Consider the following 26,672-nt stretch of genomic DNA (forward strand, 5'->3'; position numbering starts at 1 on the left):
ATGTTTGTTAAAAGGTCATATTTAGAAATACTTGACTTTTTATCAGAATCACTATGAATGAAATGAAAAAAAAAAAGAACAAAATCCAGAGGCCCACCTCATTAAAATGGTCAATCTGATTGGTCATCACCAAGAAGCCTCCATCATCCAGAATATAACAGTTTAAATTCTGGAATTAAACAGATGATTAAACCAGCGCTGATTTTCACCCAAAACTAACAGCAAAACATTTTCTACATACCCGAACCTCTTACCTTATCGCCTATCGTACAGCCACACAGCTCATCCTTGCACTTGAAAACATAGGAGGGGCAAAATGATGAAAACTGATAGGAACAACAAAATGTATCTAATTGCGCACATGCTGAATATGTCATCAAGATAGGATCTACTCACACTTTTTCTCTGTGAGGTGTTGGAGAAGATCTCTCTCCACATATCTATGTCCAAATGTACACCGACCACTGGGTTAAAAAACAAAAGCCAGACATCCTAGATCATACTGGACCTCTGTGTCAACTTTCCACTCTGAACTCAGAAAATGGAACTTGGCTAAAGATCACAGACAACTAGACAACTTGATGTGTGGTTTGTGTATGTGTGTTTGTGTATCTATGGCAGAGGGAAGAAGAAATAGACAAACGTAGTGGCTATTAAATTAGAAGGAGCAAGTGTTCGTGGAGGAAAAGAAGTTCACACTATAGGGTGTGGATCTATAAATAAGATGCATCGCTTTAAGCGTAAGTGTGTTTATGCGTAGGCGGTTTAATAAAAGATAGAGCATGAGAAATGGGGCTTAAACATGTAAACACTCTTTGGGTTGTGATTTGTATTTGTGCACGTGTGTTCTTACCAGCTGGTTTGAGTGTGGTATCGTCAATCTTGAGGTTTACTGCTTTACTCACTAGAACTGAACCCTCATATTGAGCTACAAGAAAAACCAAGGAAACGCTGCATTGAAAATGGTATGTGCACATTTTCATTTTATGGCGTCTAACAATTTACTGGCTTTATCATTAAAAGTTAGCAAACTAAACAAATTAACAATTCACAAAACTGTCTAAGGAGCTTGGAAAGAAAAGTGTCTGGACTTCTTTAAGTTGCTTGAAGACGTTTCACTTCTCATCTGAGAAGCTTCTTCATTTCTAGGATCAAATGGTGGAGAGTCCCAGATAGGGATGGGTACCGGTATCCGGTGCCATGATGGCACCGGTTCTGACATAAACGGTAGTAACCAGACGGAAAAGCAGCGCACATTTCGGTGCTTTATTTCGGTGCTTTTTTTCCTGAGCTGTGATACACTTTCTTCTTCCTTACATTTGTATTGGCGGTTGGCAAACAACTGAAAGGTGCATTACCGCCACCAACTGGTATGGAATGATACACTTCTAGCCAATTCTAGCCAATCATTTTAAGTTTCCGAGAATAGTAGGCGGGTCCAGGTACGTACGTTCTTTTAGAGCAGAGCTACAAATTAAAAATGTCCAAGGCGAAGCGGTCAAAAGTCTGGCTGTACTTCACAGCAAAAGATGCAAACTCAGCAGCTGCACTGCAACAAGTGCTTTAAGCTGATACTGTGATACTGTCAAAGAAGGTAACACCTCAAATCTGATGAAACACCTGGCGATGCATAGTGGTTTTTTTTTAAAGCCGAGAAATGCGCCGTATTTGATAGCTTGCTGCGAGACCTCACACCGAGCACATCTACTGCTTGTGGGTTGCCTGTTATCGGACCCGGAATTAGCAACATCCCCCAAAAACCCGAAGAGGAGAGTCCTGGCCCCTAGCCCTGCCAGTGTAGCAGAAATGATGACGGATGATGATGGCAGCAGCAGCCGTTCTTCTCTGCGTGAGTAGCTTAATGTTGTTCGTGTGTAATTTACGTTGAGTAGGCTAACCACGTTATTACATTAATGCATGTAAGGTGAACAGCAAACACCATCATAGCTACATGCAGCTGTCTTCTTGTTTGATGGCAGATACTCCCTTCACCCTGGCCAAAAAGGCTAAAATGACCAAAGAAAAAGTGGAAAACAGTTAAACATGAGAGGTTTTTGGACAAAGTTTGTGTTTTTTTCCATTGTTTAAGCACTGCTTCCAGCCAAGAATGATACCATATATGCCCCATAGCTGCAGAAAAGGCTAACATTGTTATCTTTTTACAAAAAAACAGCTGAACATGAGAGGTTTTTGGACCACTTTTGTGTTTTCCATTCTTTAAGCACCGGTTTGAGCACCGGCACCGTTTCAAAAGTACCGGTTTGGCACCGGTATCGGATAAAACCTAAACAATATCCATCCCTAGTCCCAGATTTAAGCCCTGTGGGAGTGTCCCCACAAGAGGAACATGGACCCCCTAATGATCCTCTATCTAATCACGCGAGCTAAGGTGTGAAAACGGGTGTGGGTCACAATCAGCCAAGGTTTCGGGTGAACTCATTGTGAGACCTGGCCCCACCCCATCATGCGATTTCCTGAAGTCAAAAGGCCCAGGATGTGAGTTGGCGTTAAAGCGTCTGGGAAGAGATCTCAGAACTGGATTATAGATGGCAGACAGTTGGTGTCGTAAACCACAGCCTCTGTTCAAAGAGGGCCGTTCACAGTGGACATAGATCGCTTTGTTCACTCCTCTTTCAAACCATTTGTCTTCTCTGTCCATAATGTCAACATTGGTGTCCTCGAAAGAGTGACCTTTGTCCTTTAGATGGAGATGGACTGCCGAGTCTTGTCCCGTCGAGGTGACTGTTCTATGTTGTACCTTCTCAGACAGAGGTGAAATGTCTTCAAGCAACTTAAAGAAGTCCAGACGCTTTTCTTTCCAAGCTCCTTGGACTATCATGACCTAGATGACAGAGAACCTTCACAGACAATTCACAAAATTGTTACTGTTGTCCCCTCACCCACTACACTCAACTTTCTTTTAAACTGTCCATTTGATGCTCCTTTAGTGACTCATTCAAACAACTGTATGCTTTACTGTATAAAAACACTGTATACTACTGAAGCGCTTTTGACTTCAGAAAAAATAAGTTAGTTACTGAGTGTGAATCACAATTTGAGCACAAGAGAACCAGATCTGATCACAATTCATTGTAACCATTTAGTCATCTGCGAAGGTGAAAGTCAAGACAAAGGTGAGAACTGAGGTAAAGGCTCAAGCCTTGTTGTGGGTTTATTTCCCACAAGCCCCCGATAGAGAGATTTAACAGCTAATTATTTAGAGCTCAGACAGTGTCTGCCTCTTTATAGCTTGATACTGATATGTTTGTGAAAACTGAACTGTGTTGAACCCCCTGGTGACTGCGTTGTAGCCAGGCATTCTTTAGCTTACTTTGCAGGTTGTACGGCATTGCACAAATATGTTACCTCTGTCAATGCGCCCCAGGGTGGCTGTGGCTACAATGTAGCTTGCCATCACCAGTGTGTGAATGTGTGCGTGAATGGGTGGATGACTGGTTGTGTAAAGCGCTTTGGGGTCCTTAGGGACTAGTAAAGCGCTATACAAATACAGGCCATTTACCATTTTACACAGTGACGTGGAGTATTCACGGAAGAGCTTGATCTTCAAAGGAGGCTTTCTGGGTATTTTAGCCAAAGTTGTCTTTGGGAGAGAATAACTCTTAGGTGATGACACAACCGAGTAGCTGTTACTCACAAATATTTTCGAATACAGTTGGAGTGAAGATGTACAGATCGTTGTCCAAACTTCGCTTGTAGAAGCTTAAATCATACGTCTCCGCTTGTCCAGTCCAGTCCAGGCCATTACTGTAAAAATAAAGATGAGTGCATTCAAAGATTACCAATATAATACTACCATGACCACATTTTTGACTCCAATATCTATAGATCTAATTCTAACTGCAGTTCTTTGTTTATCACGCTCACATTTAATAACAGTAATAATAAATGTGTTTATAGAGCACCTTTCAAAAATCAAAAACAAGATAGGAAACAAATAGCAATAAAATATTTAAAGAAGAGATAAAGATGAAACAGTATTAGGGGAATGCTGGTAGCAGGAGAAGATTAAAAAGTGAGAAGAAAATAAAAAAACAGGTAAATTAAAAACAAATTTTAAACATTTGCTAAGAAGAGATGATTATTTCTGTCTTATCCATGTTTAACTGCAGGAAGTTCTGTGCCATCTAGCATTCAATATATTGCCTTTAGTGTTAAAGAGATGTAAAGCTTTGTGTCATCTGCATAGCAGTGAAAACACTGTGCCTACAGATAACCTGTCCCAGGGGTAATATGCATAAAGAAATCAGATATGGTCCAAGGACAGAGCCTTGCGGTACCCCACAGACCAGAGTTGCCAATGACTTACCCTATCCTGTAAGTAAGAATAAAACTTCCTTAAAACTGAACCTGAAATGATTCAGTAAAATACAGGTTTTACCAGAATGGGAAGCAAAGTAAATCACTCATCACTCTGAAGGGTGCCAAATGAAAGCAAACAATTTTTCAGCAACAATCCTTGAGAAAAAATAGATCGGACTCTCTCTCTCTCTAGTATACCTTTTGTCCTGTCTCTCTCTGTTCTGTTGCCCCTCATCCCCAACTGAAGAAGAGTTTTTTTCTTCCTACTGTCACCATCTGTTTGATTATTGGGATTTTCTAAAAGCTTGTTACCCTACAATGAAGTATCTTGAAGCAACTGTTGTTGAGAATTGGCACTATAGAAATTAAATAGAGTAGATTCAAATAAACTGGAATTAATTTAAAATTAGAGTTTGTAGATGAATCTAACGTTATCCAAGGAGATAGAAAAGAAACAGAAAAGGTCTTTTTAAAGGTTGTACAAAAACTTTTCAGAAATGATACATGGACAAAACTAGTACAAGTGATGCATTAATTACAAATACCATGTGTGGCATGACAAATAATATTTATTTATTATTATTATTGTTGTGTACTTATTTTAATAATCACGTAAGCAAGTCTTTTTAAAAGTGAACAGCAGTTTCATGATCTCCATCGTATCCTGAGCAACAGACGGGATGTTGAGTTCTAGTCACATGACTTGCCACTTTTTTTGACATGGTCAATCGTTGATAGGAACGATATAGGGATGGAGACAAAGTTCTAAATTTATTTGTCAAGCTATTGCTCAACCTTTACTTAAGGTGTATGAACTAACTGGATATTGACTTTTCTGTGGGATCACTCTAGAAGTTTAGGTAGATAGAGGGGCAGAATACTGTAGCTGGACTTTCTCACAGAAAAGGACCAGTTAAGATGGCTGGAATGCTTCTATGTAGAGGTATTCTAGACATGTTTTGCTGGTAGGATCCCCAGGGAAACCCCAGAACTTGCTGGAGGAACTAAATATCCAATCTGGCCTGGGAAAGCCTTGGCAATCCCCAGGAGAAGCTGGGTCAAGCACCTAGGGACCAAAGTATAAGGTCCAATGGGCCACTTTCCTCAGCTTATACCACCATCACCCACTGACATACAGCAGTAAATGGATATACATTTATATCCAAACATACATAACAAATCTGACTTCATGCCATAACCACTAAAAATCAAGCAATACATGGGTAAGTTGCTGCTCTATAAGCAGACCACATCATAATACTTTATCAGATAATCCTAAACATACTACATGTTTCTTCCCATGATCCTAAATCAACCCTGCCCTTGATCATCTAAGAAATACCTTGTGGGGTAGACTCGTGTGATCCCTCCTTCAGTCGCAACATATCTGGACATGACACCGTTTCTGACAAGCAGAGTAAAATAAAGCTGTAAAGCATACCGTTACAAAAACTGGAATGTGCTTTATCTTTGACATTAACTGAAATACTTGAACCACCTGTGTTCAATTTTTTCCACCTGGTCATTCTTTACCAAATACCGGTGCTTCACTTACATCGGATCGTTTTCTTTCCATATCTTGATTAGATCGGAGGTGATGCCAGCATCAAGGAGCAATCGGTTCACCAAATCCACATTGCCTAAACAGCAAAACAGAATTTTGAGCCTCAGTATTTTACCTTTGGAATAATATGCGAGTGAGTCGGTAGACGGTGGCACGGTGGTTAGCACTGTTGCCGCACAGCAAGAAGGTCCTGAGTTCAATTCCAACATCAGGCCGGGGTCTTTCTGTGTGGAGTTTGCATGTTCTCCCTGTGTTTGCGTGGGTTCTCTCCGGGTACTCCGGCTTCCTCCCACCGTCCAAAGACATGCAGCTTCTGGGGATAGGTTAATTGGATAATCCAAATTGTCACTAGGTGTGAATGTGCGAATGAATGTGAGTGCGAATCTGTCCCTGTGTGTTAGCCCTGCGACAGACTGGCGACCTGTCCAGGGTGTACCCTGCCTCTCGCCCTATGACCCCGAAAAGGATAAGCGGAAGCAAATGGATGGAGTCGGTAGACTTCTGTTAGGCATCAGTCTTAAACTGTCTCATCTCAATAAGCTGATGTTGCACTTTAAAAAATTATGTGGAATAAAAACAAAAGAAAACTGTGGAGCATCAATAGAGAGTAACCACAAACTCTGCTGTGAGAAAAGCAGAAATACTGTCAGAAACAAAAACATGCTTGGAAATATTTTAACATTTGCATCACATTTTACGTATCCAGAGCCAAATCACAAACTGAGAGAAGGGAGCAAGATTAAACTGAGATATTACCAAAATCACAAACACCTAAAAAGATCCAAATGGAAACCAAGCTGAAAGAATAAAGCTCTAGCAATGTCACAAATGAAAATTTTCAGAACAAATATTACTCTTTGAAGAAAAGAGCGTCTTAAAATCAGAAACAGATACTGTATTAAAGCACTGTAGGAATGAAACACGCATTTTCATGCACACGCCTCCTTCTCTGGGGAGGGTGGTAGGGTAGCACAGGTGTTACAAAAAAAAAAAAAACATTTTGCGGTCTTCTGTGAAAAACCACATGACAAAGGTAACATATGATACAAGCTGCTCGTCCATTTCTTTTTTTGTCGCTATGCCCGCCTCTTTGAACCCACAGGCGACCCTCTTCAGTCCATTAACATCGAGGCTCGTCGGTGCACCCCCTCCACCTCCTCCAACCTTTATGACACACCACACACACATCAGAGAAAACAGCTGGTGTAACACTTTATTTCCCTCCTACTCCACCTTCCCTCTCTGTGCAGTGTTTTTCATTAGAGACTCTTTATTGGAGGCAGCCCAGGAATTCCTAATGTACTTCAACTTCTTCGCCACTGCAGTGGCTTAACCAAGTAAAGCGTGTAACGATGCTCGAACCCCCAACAGTCCACATGGGCCTCCTCTCTCTCTCCTTCTCTGCTCTCTATGGACTCCATTAAACTGGCAGCTAATAATGGTGAAAGTAATATTTCAATTGGGTGAAAAGTTTTATTGGATTGATCCTGTTGAGATGTTTGAAGTAAGTTATTAAATGCACACCATCAAATTATACCAAGGAACACAATATAGGAGCTCTTTTATAAATATCAGGGGACCTTTTGGTTTACTCGCCCCCCCAAAAAAGAGTGATCCATATCAATGAGCGCATGTAAGAAATGGCAAGGATGTTAATGCATTGGTCAGATGTTAGGGAAAAGGTCCACTGGTCCCTGATTTGTGTTTTATTGCTCCGCTCACGCTCTCGGCTTGACGTGTCCTGCTCTTTCTCACAAACACAGAGTAATTGGATGAGGTCGAGCGGCTATAGGTGGGGTGTGGAAGGCATATTGCTATCGAATACTGTGTGTGTGTGTGTGTGTGTGTGTGTGTGTGTCACACATCTAAGCCGACGTGCCTCACACATGTGCAGTCAGGCGTGTGATGGTCAGACTTTTAGAGTTAGCATCAAATGGGTAACACGAACAGAGGGGTTCAACATTACAAAGCTTTGCCTAGTCATGCACACCAAACCATCCAGCCAGACCTGTACTTCACTGGAAAGAGAGACTTCTGGGAGTATGTTTGGGTTGGCACTCTTCCAGTAAAAAAAATGTTTTTTTCATATAAACCTACTATAACAAATAGTGCTCACATCATAAGCATAGGCACCAAGAACATGCAAAATGGACAAAAATTGTAAATATTTCTCCCTTTTTTGATACTTACACATGGGGTTGTTTGGAGTCTTCGTGTCAATGTAATCGTTAAACCTCTTGAGGAACTCGGTGGTGTTGGCGTCAGGCTTTAAGTCCTTGCAGTAATCTCTGTTGGCAATGGAACAATTCTCCAGTCATACTGAGTAAAAGTTATGTTAGAAGTAACTTTATAAAAAGTTGTCTGTGCCTTCTTACCTCGGTGCAATCAGTGTGTAGCCATATTCATCAAACTTGTCAGCCATGAGGCTTTCAGAAACTGCGATAAGTATAAAGTAATATGAGTTTTCCCCAATAAAGGTTCAAAATTAGGTTCAGAATAGACAAGTTAATAAGAGTCACTATATTGAGATTGAGATGAGATGTTCCATCTGAGCGAGACTGATACCTCAAAAAGGTGAAAAAATTATTATAACCTTCTTCCTTATTTCGTATGTTTTGGATATTTTTCACGTTTACATGTTTCAGGTCATAATACAAATTTTAGACTAAAATAAATAACCAGAGAAATTACAAAATGCAGTTTTTAAATGATGACTTCCATTACAAAGGGGTAAAAGCTATCCAAATCTACCTGGCTATATGTGAAAAAGGAATTGCCCCTCTTATTAAACATGAATTAACTGTGATTGACTAAATTTACCAAAATTAAGAAAAGTATCTTGATGATCCTCACGAGTTTGGATAAAATATTATTTGAAATGAAGAGATTACGTGCAGCAAAACTAACACAGCATTTCAAGGGGTTCTAGGAGTGCTTTGCTGTTCAGAACCTGCACAGGTTGCAGTAATTGAATGATGAATTCTGCTCTCTACCAGAAAATCATGAAGGAGGCATTTTTTCCCATGAAACTCAGGCACACTTGAGTCATGCAACACAGCAATGACCCGAAGCACACCAGCAAGTCCACCTCTGAATGACTAAAAAGAAATTAATTTAAAAAAATGAAGGTTTGGGAGTGGCCTAGTCAAAGTTCAAACTTGTAGCAGAAGCACTTCATTATAGTTCTCGTTGTCAAAGGTGGCACAACCAGTTATTAGGTTTAGGTGGCGACTACTTTTTCCACTTTTTTTAGGTTTGCTTTTTTCCCTTAAACTACATTTTGTATTTATTTATCAGGTTATCTTATTTTAAATGTATTAGACGATCTAAAACACTGTATGTCTTGGCAATGAGAGATAACAGGTCTCTTAAAAAAGTCCCCACAATGAGAAGGTTGTGGGTATGTCAATGAAGACAGTCACAAGTTTGATCATCCGCAGTTTGTTTTCTCTTTGGTAGCTTTCCATTTTCCTTATTCCCCCCTGACTTTGTTTACATTTGGTATTTTCATTTATTTTAAGTTTGGTAACTAAAAACTCCTTGGTTAGGTTTAAGGTAAATATTGCAATTTGTGTTGAAATATGTCCCTTCAAAACACTGCATGCTGAAACACGTTTAAATACAAGAAATTGCTGCAAAGCGTCACAATTGAGAAACTTATCTGATTATTGTCTATGTTGAGTCACAGCTCAGTTTCCAAGGAACATACTTTTTGCATTTGTCAGGACACCAGCAGCATCGACACAAACACACCATTTGGTGTTCTGGTAATGATAAGGGGCTGCGATAACTCGTACAGCTAGACTAACTGAGGCAGAAGTTGTGTTTACAGACCGCAAAGATTCAAATCTTGCACAAACAGGTGAAAATCAGGTATAAAGCCAAAAATAAAAATGCACCAGAACAGACTTGGCCAGATGTGCCGTATAAAAGACCGCTAAGACTTGGAACCAGAAGGAGAGAGATGAAAGTAAAGGAAAAAATACTTGCCATTTTTCCCTGGTGTGGAAAAAATCCCAGCAGAGACAAAGTGAACGAACAAGCGAATCATCCCCCAGGGAGGTAAAGACGAGAGGGAAAAGAAAGGGGAAAGAAAAGACAGGGTAAAACCACAGGGGTCAAAGGTGACAATATTTTATTCACAGAACGAGTCCTGAATAGAAATATTGCATTTCGAACTAAAGGTTTTTAGCCCTTTGGATGCAAATGGAGACAGCGCTGATGGACAACACAAAGAGAGGCTTAAAATGCGGTTTCTAAAGTTAGGTTTGATATGCGTTTTTAGCGTTAGGATTAGCATTCTTCTGGCGATAGCATAAATCTGTGGAGTTAAAATACTTCTGTGATGCATTTGCATGAAAAATACGGTGCATTGAAATGAAGCGAGAAATATATACACCGCAGATCGTAACCTTAATGTTTAACCTTAACATTTTTCTCTGTTGATTATATGATACAGCAGAATTTCTCACGGCGACATGGCTGCTGCTCGTCCTCTTTGGTGGTCATGGTTGGGGAATAGCTGCACCCATGTGGTTTTTCTTTTATATTCAGTCACTGCTTACTAATCCCACAAAGTATCCAGTAATGATGGATAGCAGAGAGATTTAGGAAATGAGGAATTAATTTACTTTTTGGGCTTTTAAATAAAAAATGTAATAAAAACCCTTGGCTTGTTTTGTGAGCTTCTTTAAAATGCTAAATTCATTCACAGTAACTCTGGATTTCAACATAAATCGATCTCGCATACACAAACAAGAAATAAAAATCTGCACCGACTTAACAAATGCGTGATAAATACATGAGGGAATTGGGAGATTATGGTTTGGACTTGAACTGTGTTTTTAAACTGACATTTAGTGTTCTGACTCTCTGAAAAGGAATAAAGCAGACAAGCCAGGCTTCAGTTTCAGAGATTAACGATGTTCTGCTGAGACTTTTGGATTCGATGCCGGCAAACAAGACAAAACAGATGACAAAGCACACAGAAGGGCAGACAGAAGAGGCGAGGCTTAGTGTGTTCAGAAGTATCCTGTCTTTCATTAGGAGTTATTTAACAAGGTTGTAAAAAAAAAAGTGAGTAAAAAAGGAGAAAAGTGAGGAAAACAAAGACTCACACTAACTCATGTTCGGGGTACAGACTCACAGCTTTCTCCTTTATGGTTTCACCTTTAAATAATGCAAACATCCTGTCCTCTGTTTTTCCTGCTACAGTAGGTTAGTGCCAAAACCACATCTGAGGGCCATTGGAACAGGTGGGGGGTTAAATACACACTTGCACACACAGACCCGCACACACTGTCTGCGCCGCACTGTGGGTCCACATTGCATGCGAAGCACTGCTTCTCAGAGCAAATAGCAGCTTGATTCAGTGTCACAGAACTGTCATTATTAATCAGAAACCAGCATACGAAGGAAAACAGATCATTAGAACAAAACGCTTCTGTCTTTGTGAGTCCGCCGCATCAGAGTGAACCAAAGGAAAAGACGTTACATCCAAAGTCTGCCGGTGATAAGAGAATACAAAGAATACAGAGGCTGTGAGGCAAAAAACAGGAGGAGAATACTTGCCCAAAAACGCTGCAGGGGTCCAACACACCAGGAATGGTCAAGAGTTGAAGAAGGCAGGAGAACGTAAGAAGGGAGGACAGTGAAAAGATGAGGAGAGGAAAGAGGGAATTGGGAAAAGAGAGCCGGAAAGGAAGTAAGCCAACAGGGTTTACACAATATTTTATTCAAAGGGAAATTGAATAAGAATATTGTTCTACGAAAGTGCCCAACAGTTTAAGTAATCAGTTTGTGGAAAGCACAAAGGGGCAGTTTAACAAACGTTATGATATGTGGCAAAAATCTGTTCATTCAGTCATCTTATAAAAACTTCATTTGATTTGTCTTGAGGAACAAAATGGGTTTTACATTTACATCTAAAGTGGAGCTCTTATTGTCACTACCATATTTCTATTATTTGACTCTATTGAAGAAGCTTTGCATGAATTACAACTGAAAGAATTCTTATTTATGGTCCTTTTACCTCACACTTAGACTTGGTGGAGTTCCTCAGTTAATCTATTCCCTTTCCTTCTCTGTAACTTAATCTGATTGGCTGCTGCTTAAAAAACAGAAGGTTTAAACAGCAGGTGGGTGGGGCTTCAATGCTCAGAGTTACAGTTGCAGTGCACCTGTGACCATTTTTAATATGACCAGTCTCTTTTATAGATCCTGAGGCTCGTAGGGATTAACCTTCACACACTGACTTGATCATGAAACTGATCATGGGCAGGTTCTTCTTTCATAGATAGACACATTAAAAAAAATTAAGAATAAAAACCACATTTTAAGTGTGTGTGCACACTAATTTCAAACTGAATTTTCACACTAACAGCATCACACTTTAGCACAAAAGCAACTCTTGCCTTATTAATTTAATTTGTTAGAATCAAGCTAAAAATTGTTCTATTCTGAACTATTTAATATTGCTAGTGTGTGCAAGGTTACTCTGCAATCAAAAACTAATCACTGTAATGAAAAAGAAATCAACTGTTATAACTTTAGAACTTTCAGCCAATACCAAAATCTCAGATGTTACAAAAAGCCTTTCCAATAGACATTTTCAAACTGTCCACATGTATGATTATTGAAAGGTGATGAAATATAACAGACTGCCAGAATCAAGCAGGCTTTGTGTCTTTCCTGAAATAAGAAGTGTGCTGTGGTGGCTTAGAAGTCTTAAAATGTGTTTTGACCAGTATGACTGTAAGGTTTATGTAATATATGCAAAATCAAAAGTAATATTGCATTTACAAGATCCACAAATGTCCACTGAATGCAGACTCGAACCAGGCATGGCTCCAACCTAGCTGCAATGAATATAGACACACAATAAAAATGTCCTTTGAGTAACACTATAAGTCAATGACATATTTTACTAGTGGGAACAGACAGATCTTAAAAGGGACATGACGACAACGCCACACATATGGACGCTCTGATCTGGTGTATATCATCTCACGACTGAGCACAAATGTATAAATACCCTCTTGGTGACACACGGGCAGGCTCACACACGCTGAGGTATTTGGCTTTAAACGAAGTGATGAGTACTATATGTGCGAAACGGGACACTGGAGCCTCTCGTCCCGCTTGTCTGGTGACAAAAACTTTGAACACCACCACAACTGAATGTGGGTTTTGCAATAGATACACAAGTGACAAGTGCAGGAAAGGAGAGAGCATGTAAATGAATTATCTGTATATATATTATCTCCGTGTGAGCAAATATGGGGTGTGCTATAAGTGATGAATAGGAACTATAACGAGACACACAAGTGTTTTTTAGCCCTTACATGGAGAGCATTGATGTCACTGGAGAATATTAACAGTCATTTTCCACCCACTGCCATGTATTTACTGTCTGTATATATAGAAAGTAAATATAAATGAGTGGAAAACCTTGAATAGCAAAAGAGACTGAACTGATTTAGTGTGGCACTTACATTTAGCCTGGGTGATTGTGTCGCCAATTGTTGCACGGATGTAATGCATGCTGTACTCGGGCAGGACTAGGGCCAGGCTGCGAGAGGACAAATGATAAAAACATGACATTTTGCTTTGGAAAAAAAATCCTCAGTCTTCCACCACAAATCTTTCAGCAAGGCTTGCAAAGTATTTTTAGCAGGAAGCATAATTTACCAGTTCACATGCAGTAAGCTGCGCAGACTGGTTTCCAAAAGTTTATTCCAAATTGTGTCTGGATATTGCCCTTTCCACGGATCAGTTTTAATGAGCACAAAACAGAATTCTGACTATGTAAAGTAGGAATGCAAAACATGCACGGGGTTTAAAAAAAAGCCTACCATCTGCATGCACCAAATCTACCATCGCCGAAATCATAGTCAAAATATTTTGCGTACCTGTAGTCTGTCCCCTTCACCGGCGCAAAGGTGTACATCCTCTGACCTCGATCGATGTAACGCTTTAGGCAAGAATATTATGACTATATATATGTGTATAAGCTGACAAAATGACCAAATTATCATGATCACGCATCATCAAATAAAATTACCTTATCTGTTGATTTCAGCAGTGTAGATATAGTCGTACTTCCTGTTTCACCTTCAATCATTTGTTTTCTTATCTGTTGACCAAACATTACAAATAAATGATACTATAGTAACACCTCACTTATTAGGATTAATTTGATAGATGTCTAGGGGGCCAGATTGGAGTCTTTTTGGATCCAGGCCATTCATTTGGCAACCCTGTATTACAGTTTATCTGATTTTGATGTGACCTCCTGCAATTATAGGAGTCAGAGAAATGTGTTTTTCAAACCTGCACTTTGATGTCATCCTCGATCTCTGCATCTAGGAAATCCAGTGTTACAGGTTCATGAAACTTGGCGGTCTGCGCAGAAATGTGAGCAATTAGTGTTGTGTACCAAAAAAATGTTGGCAGGGGAAAAGAAAAAAAAGAGAGAGACTAGTAATCGTCTCTTACTAATGTATTTCCAAGAAACTATTTTGACATTTTGCAGTCTTATTATGAAATAATTTGCTGTAATCATCTGTAATCAATTTGTGCATACAACATTTACAAGAAAATGCATATCTCAATGACGCCCGTGTTGCCTCGCTTCAACAAACACCATCCTGGAGCCATATGGCTGACTTGTGTATAATAAACAACGAAAGTCCGCCAAATAACACAGTCAGTGTAGAAATCCAAGCAAACATCCTATTGGCAACAGAAATTACTATAGCAGACTGGTAAGCAAAGAAAAAAAAAAGAAACATCTCACATCTGATACACAGAAACGCAACCTTTCTGCAAAGGTTCATCCTGCAATATGATTGCTAAAACTCAACATAAGTGATCCCACAGGCTGCAAAACCATAACAATAAGCCTGTTGATAATCAGGAATGCCATTTTTCATGACTGTTTGACTGGCGTTAACGACCATCTAATGGTTTTTAAAGTAAGAAGCAAATCTGTGGAGAAACAAATTAATTTTTCACAAGTTCTGCCTACCTGTGGGTTCAGATTAGGATGAAGCAACACGTATCCATTTGGATCAATGGCAAAGTAGTAGCCATTTGGACCAAACTAGAAGAACAAAAGAACAGAGGAGCAAATGTCTGTGTGAAAGAGGACTGCAACTAATAATCAAATGTAATATCTACCCTATTCATACACAGGATCTGTGTGTCTTTATTTGTGTTGCCCTTACAGTGTACTGAGGAGTCAGTCTCCTGATATCATCCAGGGACACATCTATTGCCATAACCCCCAAGATAAGCTGGTTTTGAGGTTTCTAAGAGAAAGCCATAAGAAAGAACAGTTAAAAACCAATCACTGCAAGAACTCCTACTTTAAATCCTGCTGCTCTTTTTGGATGAGTCAAGTCCCTTTGTGCATTCTGAACGATTTCAAGGAAATGGGGTGCAACAGAAATCTGGACAGTTTAATTCCCAATAGTGTCACGTGTTGCAATGAGTCACTGACAAGGCATTTCCAGGCTTGTTTTCAGTCACAGTGGAGGTAAGCCCGAGTCCTTCGAGGTAGACATGTGACCTCATCTTGAAGCACTTAGCTACCGGATCATTTCTCACTCTGATCTGCAGTTTTGATCTCATTTTGATTTCTGTTTTACGACATGCTAGATTCTCTTCTTGTGGCGAGCTTCGGGGGACCACCGCATCAACAGAGGATGTAAGTTAGAGCCACAAGAGAGCAGAGGATAAAAGTAAAGGATGAGACTGTAATTGTATGTTTACTTTTTGGTCTGGTAAACTTTATGGAGTATCCCAAAACCACAGACTTAAATCCTCTCATGGGGTCAAAGTGTCAGGCATACAGTACATTTATTTTGTGAGTCAAATGCAACAAAGAACGATGTGAAAGAACAAAGAATGAATAAGTTAAGGCACAAAACAAAAGCAGGCGAGAATGATTTAAGTGATTAAAAAAAAATGGTAACATAGGAGTCCAACAGTAGTTCTGGATACCTTTGAGCCTGTGCCGGTTTTGTTGAAGACAGGCAGCGTTCCAGTGATCACCAGGCCAAGCTCCTGCAAGGTTAAACAGGCACAGTTTAAACACAAGTCACTCCCAGGTGTAAACAAAAGCAATCTCATAATTCTAATCTCGGGTTCACACCATGATGTGCTTTACATACAGGAAATTTATTGGTGCTTGTGGTTAACACATAAGCCTAAGAAGTAAACAGGAAGAGCAGCCGGCATAAAAAATAAAATCTGTCAAATCAAACATGTGGAGGTACCCACTGTGGTGACCCCTTTTGATTAAAGGAGTAGGTCAAGGTAGACTTTAAACATACTAAACGGCCTGTCTCACCAATCTCACCGATGTTTGCTGTATGTCTGGGGGCCTACCTTTACAACCACATTGACTGTTGTGTCTGGTGTTTAAATGAAACCCAGCTCATTTGATTTTAGATTAAGGTAATTTGGAATTGTATTTACACCTACACAAAAATCAGACACAATATGAGAGACAGAAACAGATGCTCTCAGAAGATTAATGCTTAGCGGTGTCTAACGCAGTCTTAGCATATGATATCAATGCCTTACTGCACGTCATTTTCTGTTTCTGTGCAATTTTGTATCTTGTATGTCAAATTTGTATGCATTTTATATGATCCTTTTTTTATACTGCTTTAATGACTAGATGTCAGATAAAATCCAGGATGTCTCCAGTAATAAAAGACAGATATTTCCAGTGCTGACATGAGGTCAATACTGTTCCAAACACTGACAGTATCCAAACCAGTTGGCTCACTTTATCAGTATTCTTATCTGAATTTCAACTGGGAAGTAAATCTTAATGACTTAACGACTATGATCTTCTTTATTTTATTATATTTTCTTTTTTATCAAATAATGTTTCGCAAACACTACTTCAGCAGAGTTCGGCTGAGCAGGATGACACCACCATGTTTAGTATAACTAAATAAAACTTATCTGAAATTCTTCAGAAGACATAAAACAGATTTCTTCTAATTCCAGAGCTCTACACAAGCGACAGAATCTCTGCTTCCATACTCTTTCAATGTAATGCAATGCATTTTGGTTACAACACTTAACATACCAAAGCATCCAGGTAGACGTTAGTCCACTGAACGTGCTTGGCCTTTTGTTTAGCTTTAACCATAGGCCTTCCCAGAACATCCAGGTACTCCTGCCAAGAGGATGAAGGGAAGAATATTACTTTTGAACCTGCACATGAGGCATTCTACCACAAGAGGGCACAGCACACAAGTGGTTAAGTAAGCGAGGTGGGACTTTGACATGAAAAACAGTGCAGAAATACTGCATGAGTGTGACTGAATGTGTATTTACCTGAGTATTTAGCCGAATGGCACCTATAGATGGGATCTCATAGTAATAACCTAAGGAAGAAAAATATTTTTTAAATTTTATAAACAAACCCCCCCAAGAAAAGAAAAACATATTGATATTGAACAACAAAAAAACATGTTAATAATCATCCTCACTCCAGACGCTGTGTAAACGCTAAAATTTACCACTTTATCATCTAGTCTCCACCTGGTCGCAATTACCTACAATTAGCCTCACTGACTGGTACTGGGTTGCACTTTTCCTTCATGACTGTCTTAAATGTTTGTGGCATAGATTGAAGAAGGAACTGGAAAATGTTTTAAGGCAGACTGACATGATAGCATCGCACAGATGCTGCAGATTTTTCAGCTGCAAAACCATGATGTGACTCATCCATTCCACCATCCCAATCCCAAAAGTCATTTTATTTGAATGATCTGTGGTGATTCTGGAGGCCATCTGAGCTCAATGTCGTGCTCAAGTAACCAGTTTGAGATTATATGAGCTGCTGGAAGCGCCCGTCAGAAGATGGGTACACTGGTTACTAGTAATTGATATGATCAACATCAATATTCAGGTAAGTTATGACATTTAAACCATGATCAGCTGATACTAAGGGGCACAAAGTGTGCCGAGAAATGATCCCCCACACCATTAGCAGACTGTATGCTGATACAAGTTAAGGCGGATCCATGCTTATATGTTACTTTGATTAAATTCTGACTCTAGCATTTGAATAGCGCAGCAGAAACCGAGACTGATAAAACTCGGCAGCATTTTTCAAGTCTTCTATTGTCATATTTTGTTCGTCCCATGTGAACTATCACATCAGTTCTGTGTTTTTAAACCACAGAACTGCCCCTCTCTGAATATTTTCTCTTTTTCAGATTGTTGTCTGTAAACCGCAGAGATGGCTGCCATAGGTAAGAAGTTTCTCCTGCTCTGTATTTGTGTGCACACTTGTGTCCCTCTGCCTGCCTTCTTCCTGTGATCATCATCATGGAACCTTCAGTCACTCACATACCAGGCTGATCAGAAGGTTTGGGTTAAATTCCTGGCTGCTCCATGCTGCATACCAAATATCCTTGGGCAAGAAAATAACCCAGAGTTGTTCTCCAGCTCATTCATCAGATTATGAATGTAGCGATTGGTAGATAGGTATGTCAAGATTTACCTGCCATGTGATTTGCTGATTAGATATTTGCGTTAAACAGGTGTAGCTAATAAAGAAGGCAGGGAGAGTATGCATTTAAAACCTTGTTGTTACAATAAAAATGTTATTTACAAAGGTGTCACAATGGTACCTATAGAATATATTTTATACTACAGAGGAAAATTCAGGTGAATGAAACAAACGTGTCACAAGCTCTCTAAACCTCCAATGGACCCTGTAATGTACCTTTATTGTTGCAGGCCATCGACTGTATAGGCGCCTTGTCGTAGTTGTGTTTACCTACTGAAAACGTAAAGACACGCACCTACGAGGAAAAGAGGAAGCAATCAAATCAAATATGCTAAAAGGCTCATTCTGGTATTTCACTCTGAACATTGTAAAAGAGTGTTTACAGGCTTACGTTTTTTTGTGGGTTTTCAAGTTGAAAGATCCTCTCTGCTCTATCCTCTCCGCCATCAGTGAAAAGCATAATAATCTTGTTACAGTTGGCCCTTGAGTAATTCATCTAATGGAAACAAGGAGATGGAAATAAAACTAACCACTATTTAACCAAGGATAAATAAAAACAGCCAAAAGAAGACGATGAAAAAAGAATTTGACTTGCTGCTACTGTTAAAAAAGATGAAGAGGAATTAAACGGCAGCTCTGATACTAATAAAATCAAACCTGCGATATCTGAAACAACCAGAGGAGGTCGACACATACCCAGTATTCAGGAGAAGCCCACTGGGATTGAGTTGTTAGTGTGTCCTACAGTGTTTGCTGTCATTATTCTTACAATTATTACTGTTTAAGGAACAATAGCGTATAATGCAATTTAACACAAAAAGCTCAATGCATCAACCAAGTATAACCCTAAACCAGGGGTGTCCAACTCCAGGCCTTGAGTGCCAGTGTCCTGCAGGTTTAAGCTGATTCAAATTGCTAAATGACCTCCTCAACATGTCTTGAAGTTCTCCAGAGGCCTGGTAATGAACTACTCATTGGATTCAGGTGTGTTGACCCAAGGTGATATCTAAAACCTGCAGGACACTGGCACTCGAGGCCTGGAGTTGCCTACCCCTACCCAAGACACACGTTACCTGTTTAAGCTGTTCAAAGGCCGTCTCAAAGCCAGCTGTGTAATTGGTGCTGAGATTCGCAGTGATGTTCTCCACAGCGTTTTTCAGTATCTTCTTGTTCCTTACATTAGCCTGCACAAGGTTCCCAAAGCACGACACATTCTTGGCGACATTTTGGAACTGGAGGGAAAAGGTAAGGAGGGATGACGGGAAGTGCAGGGAAGACACTTACACATATTTTCTATTAAATATGTGGCTCCCCCCCCCCCCCCCCCTCCCCTTCATTGCAGAACCATGTAAAGACACTTCAACATTCAGGATAAAAAGATTAAAGCGATTCCATTTGAAACAATATACAGTGATTACTGACATATGTCACTTGTGTGAAATGAAATCAGTTTTAATCAAATCTGGACTGACCGAAGGGAGCTATAGGAGAAGAAGAATTGGAAGGAGAGCAGGTAAGGGCATGAAAAGAGTGGCATAAGGAGGTAAAAACAAAACAACAACAAAAGCTTTATTACGAAAGAATTATTTGCTTGAAGCAGAAATCACATTAAAAGGTTAAATTACATTTACACAGATTCACACGTGAAGCATCTTCATGTTAATATTGGTGAATAGTTAACGTGGAGGAACAGATGGAACTCAGTCAATTAATGCACACACCTACCCGCCACGTGCACACGCACACATATAATCACACATACACAGAGCACGGACTTTGGTACATGGCTCATTAATGCCAAACATCTGTTTTGGACTTGAGTGCACCCCTCCAATCATGATCAAGTTCAACATTGGCACAAAAACAAACACTGAAACTTGTGCAAATACGAAAGAGGTGCAAAATAAATTCTGCTTTTTAGTAGAATAGTATGAAAAAGTGTTTGTCCCCTTCCTGATCACCTAGTGTTTTGCATATGTTTCAGATCATCAAACAAATTGTAATATTAGACAAAGATAACCCGAGTAATATAATATAAAATGCAACTTATAAAAGATGATTTCATTGATTAGGAAGAAAGGTTCTCCAAACCTACCTTGTCCTCTGTGAAAAAGTAATTGGCCCTCTTGTTAAATCATGAATTAATTGTGATTAACCACATTTTTTAGAAAGCTGAGTTCAGTTTCACTAAACAATCAAGAAATCACTTAAATAGAACCTGTCTGAAAAAGTGAAGCAGGCTCAAAAAGCAACAAATCCCGCAACAATCTCAAGAAACGCCTGAGAAACATAGTCACTGACATCTGTCAGTCTGGAAAGGGTTGCAAAGGGTTACAAATTTCTAAGGCAGATTTCTAAGGCAGTAAACCACGCTGAGAGCCATTATACACAAATGGAGACAACTTGGAACAGTGGTGAACCTTCCCAGGATTGGTCGGCCTACCAAAATTATTCCAAAAGCACATCGATGACTCATCCAGGAGGTCACAAAATAACTCAGAACAACATTAATGAGCTGCAGGTTTCACATGTCTCAGTTAAGGTCAGAGTTCATAATCCAACAATAAGAAAGAAACTGGCCAAAAATAGTGAAAACCATTGCTGACCAAAAGAGCCTAGGCTCGTCTCACATTTGCCAAAAAACATCTTAAAGATTCCCAAGACATCTGGAAAAATATTCTGTGGACTAACGAGACAAAAGTTAAACGTTTAGGAAGGTCTTAGTCCCGTTATATCTGGCATAAAACTAACACAGCATTTCAGAAAAGGAACTTCATAACAACAGTAAAGTATGGTTGTGGTAGTGTGATGGTTTGGGGTCGTTTTGCCTCAGGACCTGGAAGACCTGCTGTTGTCATTGGAACCATGAATTCTGCTGTGTACCAAAACTACTACAATGATGAGTGGGACAAAATTCCTTCACAGCGCTGCAAAAGACTCATCGCCAGTCATTGAGAATGCTTGATTGCAGTTGTTGCTGCTAAGAGTTGTCCAACCAGTTATTAGGTTTAGGGGGCAATCACTTTTTCACACAGGGCCATGTAGGTTTGGATTTTCTTCACCCTTAATAATAAATTAAGAAACGGCACTTTGTGTTTACTTATACTATCTTTGTCTAATATTTAAATTTGTCTGATGATCTGAAACATTTAAGATTGACAAACATACAAAAAAAACCCAGGAAATCGGCAAGGGGGCAAACACTTTTTCTCACCACTGTAGTTAAGGATTCTCTCTCTAGCTGAAAACAGGCTTGAACAACATGGAAATAATAGAAATGGCACATAAACTCTGAACAAACTACAGAAATAAGGCAGATGGCCACCCCTCCCTGAGCCTGGTTCTGCTGGAGGTTTCTTCCAGTTAAAAAGGAGTTTTTCCTTCATATGATGGTCGTATGATTGTTGACGTTTTCTCTGTTGTATTATTATAGGGTCTACCTTACAATATAAAGTGCCTGAGGAGGCTGTTGTTGTGATTCGGTTTTGTATAAATAAAACTGAATCAAACTGAAAGTTGTCAGAACACCATTAAGTATAACAGAGGTAAAGTACCCTGACTATTCTAGGCACAGCATTTACAAAATAATATTAGGCTATTTACGTAGAAACATTTCAATCTGAGACAAAACGGAACAAAAACCAGGCAAATGACAAATTCTGTTATGCTTTTAGAACACTCGAGGCTCGCAGCTTGCAGTATCTGTTTCCAAATATTCAACATGTTGGCAGAAGTTTCAGGGCATATGCTGCCAAGACATTCATCCTCAAAGACACATGCCTACACACATGCACAAACTTCCTTCATCTAACTAATAATAAAGATCTGAAAATATCATAGAAACAGCAATAAAAAGCCACCAGCCTTTATACCTTGAAAATAAAGAAATAAACTTGTAATTGAACATAAGAAAATTTGAACTTTTTTACTATCTTGTTTCAGTTGACAGAGGTTTGATGGCATTAGGTTATGTACAGCTCTCCTTGGCCCCACCACAGCACTTCAGTCAGGTTGAGGTCTGGGCTTTGATTGGGGCATTGGAACAGCTTGACTCATATTGACTTGATTCATAATTTTTTTGTGCTGCTGTGGAAAGAATTATTATCCTGTTGCATGATCCAGCTTTGAATACTTTGGTATACAAGGGAGGTCATGGTTGAGTCCTAGGCATTAAGATGTCCAAGTCCTGTGGCTGCAAACGAATCCCAAATCATCACCATGCTTGTTTGTTTTTTGCCATACATTATAGCCAAACAGCTCCCCTTAATTCGTATCTGTCCAAAAGACAAACTGCTGAAGATCTGCTTTTATTGAGGTGGTTACACTTGCAGATCAATTATTCAAGAGCATTTGATTAGTGGCTCATGGCTGCTACTTAACCTCTTAATGCCTAAGGAAGCAGTAAGGGTATATCTAGTTTCTCACAAGACTCCTTTGTAAACTCTCCTTTTCACATGGCATTAAGTAGAAACAACAAATTAAATATATACAGAATAAAAACAATGTTAAACTAGTGACTGACAGATAAAGCACATACAGCATACCAGACAGATGGATGGATGCATTTTAAGATTGTTACTTATTGAATTAACAGGAATTTTCAACTCTAAAATAATTGAGAAGCCTTTGGTTTGCTGGTTTGGTTCCACTTTCATTCCTGTTAGTTAAAAAAATACTTTCTCCCTTCAAGAAAGCTTTCCGTTAATCTACTAGAAAATTAGGAACTATATGAAATAAGGGAGTCCAAGTATAAGACATACACGTTCCATTATAAATGGTTAGAAGACAACTAGCTGTCAGCCATATAGAATTTGGTCAGAAAGGTGTGTGATGTGAGAGTGAGGCAACACCCTTGGTCGCCATGGCAACATTCTGGGAAAGCCAACTTGAAATAGCGATTAGACTTGCACATATCAAATTTTTAAGCTTCAAAATGTAGTCTACAGTTTACAAACTTCGCTGGATTTGATCAATATACCTATTACACTTGCGCCTTATTTCATTAACTTCAAGGGCCTTTCTACTTAGCTGATATGACAGCCCCGAACCAAACGTTCAGCTGAAACCGCTGCTTTATTAGGGGAAGTGGAAGAAAATGTAATTAATGTTTAATATGGAAAGAAAACTGAAACATAATGGGTATTTCCTACTGTTAGAAGAATGTGAAGGAAGGGCAAAGATAACAATACGGATAAAGGAGATTTTAGACAGGACCAGAAGACTTCTGTGCCTAAGCAAGTGGAGCAATTCATTCGACTGCAGCAGAGATGTTTGATCCCAGGCAACCAATCTGTAGTATAAATGCTACTCTTATAAACCCGGTGATTTATGTCCATGCTGAACATAGAACACATTCAAACTTAAGTATGTGATGTGAAACTAAGTACCTGTGTACCTCTTAATGCATGGACTTGTAAGGAAGAAGCTTACATTACATCCAGTCTCTGGTTTGCTTAGTCCAGCTGAAAGCTATCTGGGCCCTATCAGGACAAAATCTTGCCAAAGCTAAACACAAGCTGTGTTTTAGCTGTCCCCACACAGGCATAGAAATGGGTTATCGATCACTCAGAGTTAAATAAAGAAATTCTCTGGTCAAGCTCTGTTATCTTTAATGAATCATCATCATAAACAGCACAGGTAGGTCCCACCTTTGACACCTACAGTAATCACTTCTATCTGAATAACAAACTGTTACAGTAGGAATTACAGTAAGTCAGGCTCAGATACTGAGACACAGTCTGAGACTTCACAACTTATATACTAACTTTATAATTCTGCATCTGGATTTATGCCATTTATACAACAACAGACTAATAGAGTTCCACTGTTCATGTGAAAGACCGATGCTTGAGAAAAACATGGCTCAAATGCTTTCTGGCACATTTGAGGCTGAAACAATCTTTTGCAATTTTCTAGTTACTTTCTTTGGATTTGATTTTGGATATTTTCTCCTTCACACAAAAAGATCTACAGAGAGATGTCTCTAGAGCACATTCCTCTACATCACAAAAGATATTAGCTCACTACATATGCCAAGGGACAGACAAAAACTGAGTTTGAGGGTTGCCTTTAAGCAGCCGTGCCACAAAGGGTCCAAATTAAGTTAGGGTATTTGCATTTAAGCCCTTATCACAGCGAATATAATTGTCTCCAATATCTCTTTGGGACTACTCAAATTCTTTCAGCTGGGGGACATTACCAGTATAACCCTTTTCAACTGTGTTATTTTTCTTTCCAAAAGTAATATCTGTAGGAGGAACAAAAGCTTTAACTGACCAGGCGATGGAGCTCTAAATGATGATGGATGAATATTTCCCCTATCCCCATGGCAGTAAAGCTTTGATGCCTGAGAGTCCTACCAAATTTCAATTGGGCAGTCGGGCAATTTCCACTACATGCCTCTGATTCAAAGTGAAATAAAAAAGAAAAGAAAAGAAAAAAGCATACTTTGATTCATCAAACTTATCCTGTGGCCTTTTGCGGCTCACCCAAGCTGTGTTTTGTGTTGTCACATATAAAATACTAAATAAATATACACACACCGTATGTGTCAGATAAATGAGCTTACAAGCATGCATGCATCCATGCATGAATGCAGCCACAATGAAGATCTATCCATGTGTCGTCCATGAAATTACTAGAAAGGCCGCTGCCATGTTTAGACCAATGACTCGATCCAGGCCAAGGCTGCTTAAACAGCCAAGCCACCGCATTAACAAGAAGTCCACATTAATATTCATCACTGCGCGTGCCTGGAAATTCATTCATTCATTCATTCTGAACAGACAGATGATGAGATCAAAGCATTAGCTGTGTGAGTACTCACAGAAACCACGTTCACAAAGTCATCATCCGAGAGGGTCTCCAGCATCTTGCTGACGGATATTTTGATGAGTTTGAGCGTGAGCCCCGACACGCTGCCGCTCCTGAAGATCAAATACAGAAACAAACTTTGTCTTAGTTACGATATCTATCAGAATAATCAAGTATTAGAAATGTATCTTCTATTTTGTAAAAGGGGCAGTAAAATGTTCTTTTAACATAACTTCATGTTTCCAGACAGTGGAAAAATGTCAGTCTTAGTTTTGCTGGATCTCAGTGCAGCATTTGATACAGTCGACCACAACATATTACTCAAACGACTGGAGAACTGGGCAGGTCTTTCAGGAACTGTACTAAACTGGTTCAAAACATACTTAGAAAACAGGAAATACTTTGTATCAATAGGTAACTTCACGTCTGAGCAGACAAGTATCACATATGGAGTTCCCCAAGGTTCCATCTTGGGACCCCTTCTGTTTAACATTTACATGCTCCCACTTTCACAGATTATAAAGAACAACAAAATAAACTATCATAGCTATGCAGATGACACACAAATATATATCACAATGTCACCAAGAGACCGAGGCCCTGTACAGGCTCTTGGTAAATGCATTGAGGAAATGAACGACTGGTTGTGCCACAATTTTCTCCAGCTAAACAAAAACAAAACTGAAGTAATAGTCTTTGGAGCCAAAGAAAAACGATTACAGGTCACCAGAGAACTTCAATCTATACACCTAAAAACCACAAACCAGGCGAGAAATTTGGGTGTAGTGATGGATGCAGACCTAAACTTAGAAAAACACACTAAGACAATAACAAAGTCAGCTTACTATCACCTCAAGAATATTTCAAGGACCTGGAAAAACTAGTCCATGCATTCATCTTTAGTAGGCTTGATTACTGTAACAGCATCTTTACAGGTCTACCTAAAAAAATCAGTCAGACATCTACAGCTCATTCAGAACTCTGGTGCTCAAGTCCTCACTAAGACCAAAAAAGTGGACACCATCAGTCCAGCTCTGAGGTCTTTACACTGGCTGCCTGTCTGTCAGAGGATAGACTTTAAATTTCTGATGCTGGTCTATAAAGCTCTGAATGGTTTATCACCAAAATACATCAGTGACCTCCTGACCCAGTATGAACCTTCCAGATCTCTCAGGTCATCTGGATCCGGTTTTTGATCAGTTCCCAGAGTCAGAACCAGACACGGAGAAGTTGCATTCAGCTTTTATGCTCCATATATCTGGAACAAACTCCCAGAAAGCCTCAGATCAGCTGAAACACTCAGTTTATTTAAATCCAGGTTGAAAACTCACCTATTCTCAGCTGAATTCGAATAAAGCACCAAATCCACACTTTTAAGCTTAAATTTCAAAACTTATATTAATAATATTATTTTAATATTACTAATATTAGTAA

The 26,672-nt window shown here is 39.4% G+C and overlaps 1 protein-coding gene across 2 annotated transcripts in view; it reads right to left on the reverse strand.

The window, feature by feature from the left end:
* Positions 1-26,672, reverse strand: part of cacna2d1a (calcium channel, voltage-dependent, alpha 2/delta subunit 1a) — a 124,258-nt gene that overhangs the window by 18,610 nt on the left and 78,976 nt on the right. For both annotated transcript variants that reach the window (XM_085136875.1, XM_085136874.1), the window contains exons 10-31: positions 25,252-25,351; positions 19,499-19,657; positions 18,817-18,921; positions 18,642-18,720; positions 17,243-17,292; positions 16,992-17,081; positions 15,890-15,952; positions 15,112-15,195; positions 14,913-14,987; positions 14,216-14,287; positions 13,947-14,018; positions 13,795-13,856; positions 13,378-13,454; positions 8,260-8,320; positions 8,075-8,172; positions 5,876-5,960; positions 5,663-5,725; positions 3,656-3,765; positions 854-928; positions 397-464; positions 255-293; positions 98-169 (exon numbers count right to left, since the gene is read on the reverse strand). In XM_085136875.1, coding sequence (XP_084993001.1) covers positions 98-169; positions 255-293; positions 397-464; positions 854-928; positions 3,656-3,765; positions 5,663-5,725; positions 5,876-5,960; positions 8,075-8,172; positions 8,260-8,320; positions 13,378-13,454; positions 13,795-13,856; positions 13,947-14,018; positions 14,216-14,287; positions 14,913-14,987; positions 15,112-15,195; positions 15,890-15,952; positions 16,992-17,081; positions 17,243-17,292; positions 18,642-18,720; positions 18,817-18,921; positions 19,499-19,657; positions 25,252-25,351 — 1,759 coding nt within the window. The remainder of the gene's footprint in view (positions 1-97; positions 170-254; positions 294-396; positions 465-853; positions 929-3,655; positions 3,766-5,662; positions 5,726-5,875; positions 5,961-8,074; positions 8,173-8,259; positions 8,321-13,377; positions 13,455-13,794; positions 13,857-13,946; positions 14,019-14,215; positions 14,288-14,912; positions 14,988-15,111; positions 15,196-15,889; positions 15,953-16,991; positions 17,082-17,242; positions 17,293-18,641; positions 18,721-18,816; positions 18,922-19,498; positions 19,658-25,251; positions 25,352-26,672) is intronic.

This window comes from Neolamprologus multifasciatus, chromosome 17 (genome assembly GCF_963576455.1).
Source record: "Neolamprologus multifasciatus chromosome 17, fNeoMul1.2, whole genome shotgun sequence".
NCBI lineage: Eukaryota > Metazoa > Chordata > Actinopteri > Cichliformes > Cichlidae > Neolamprologus > Neolamprologus multifasciatus.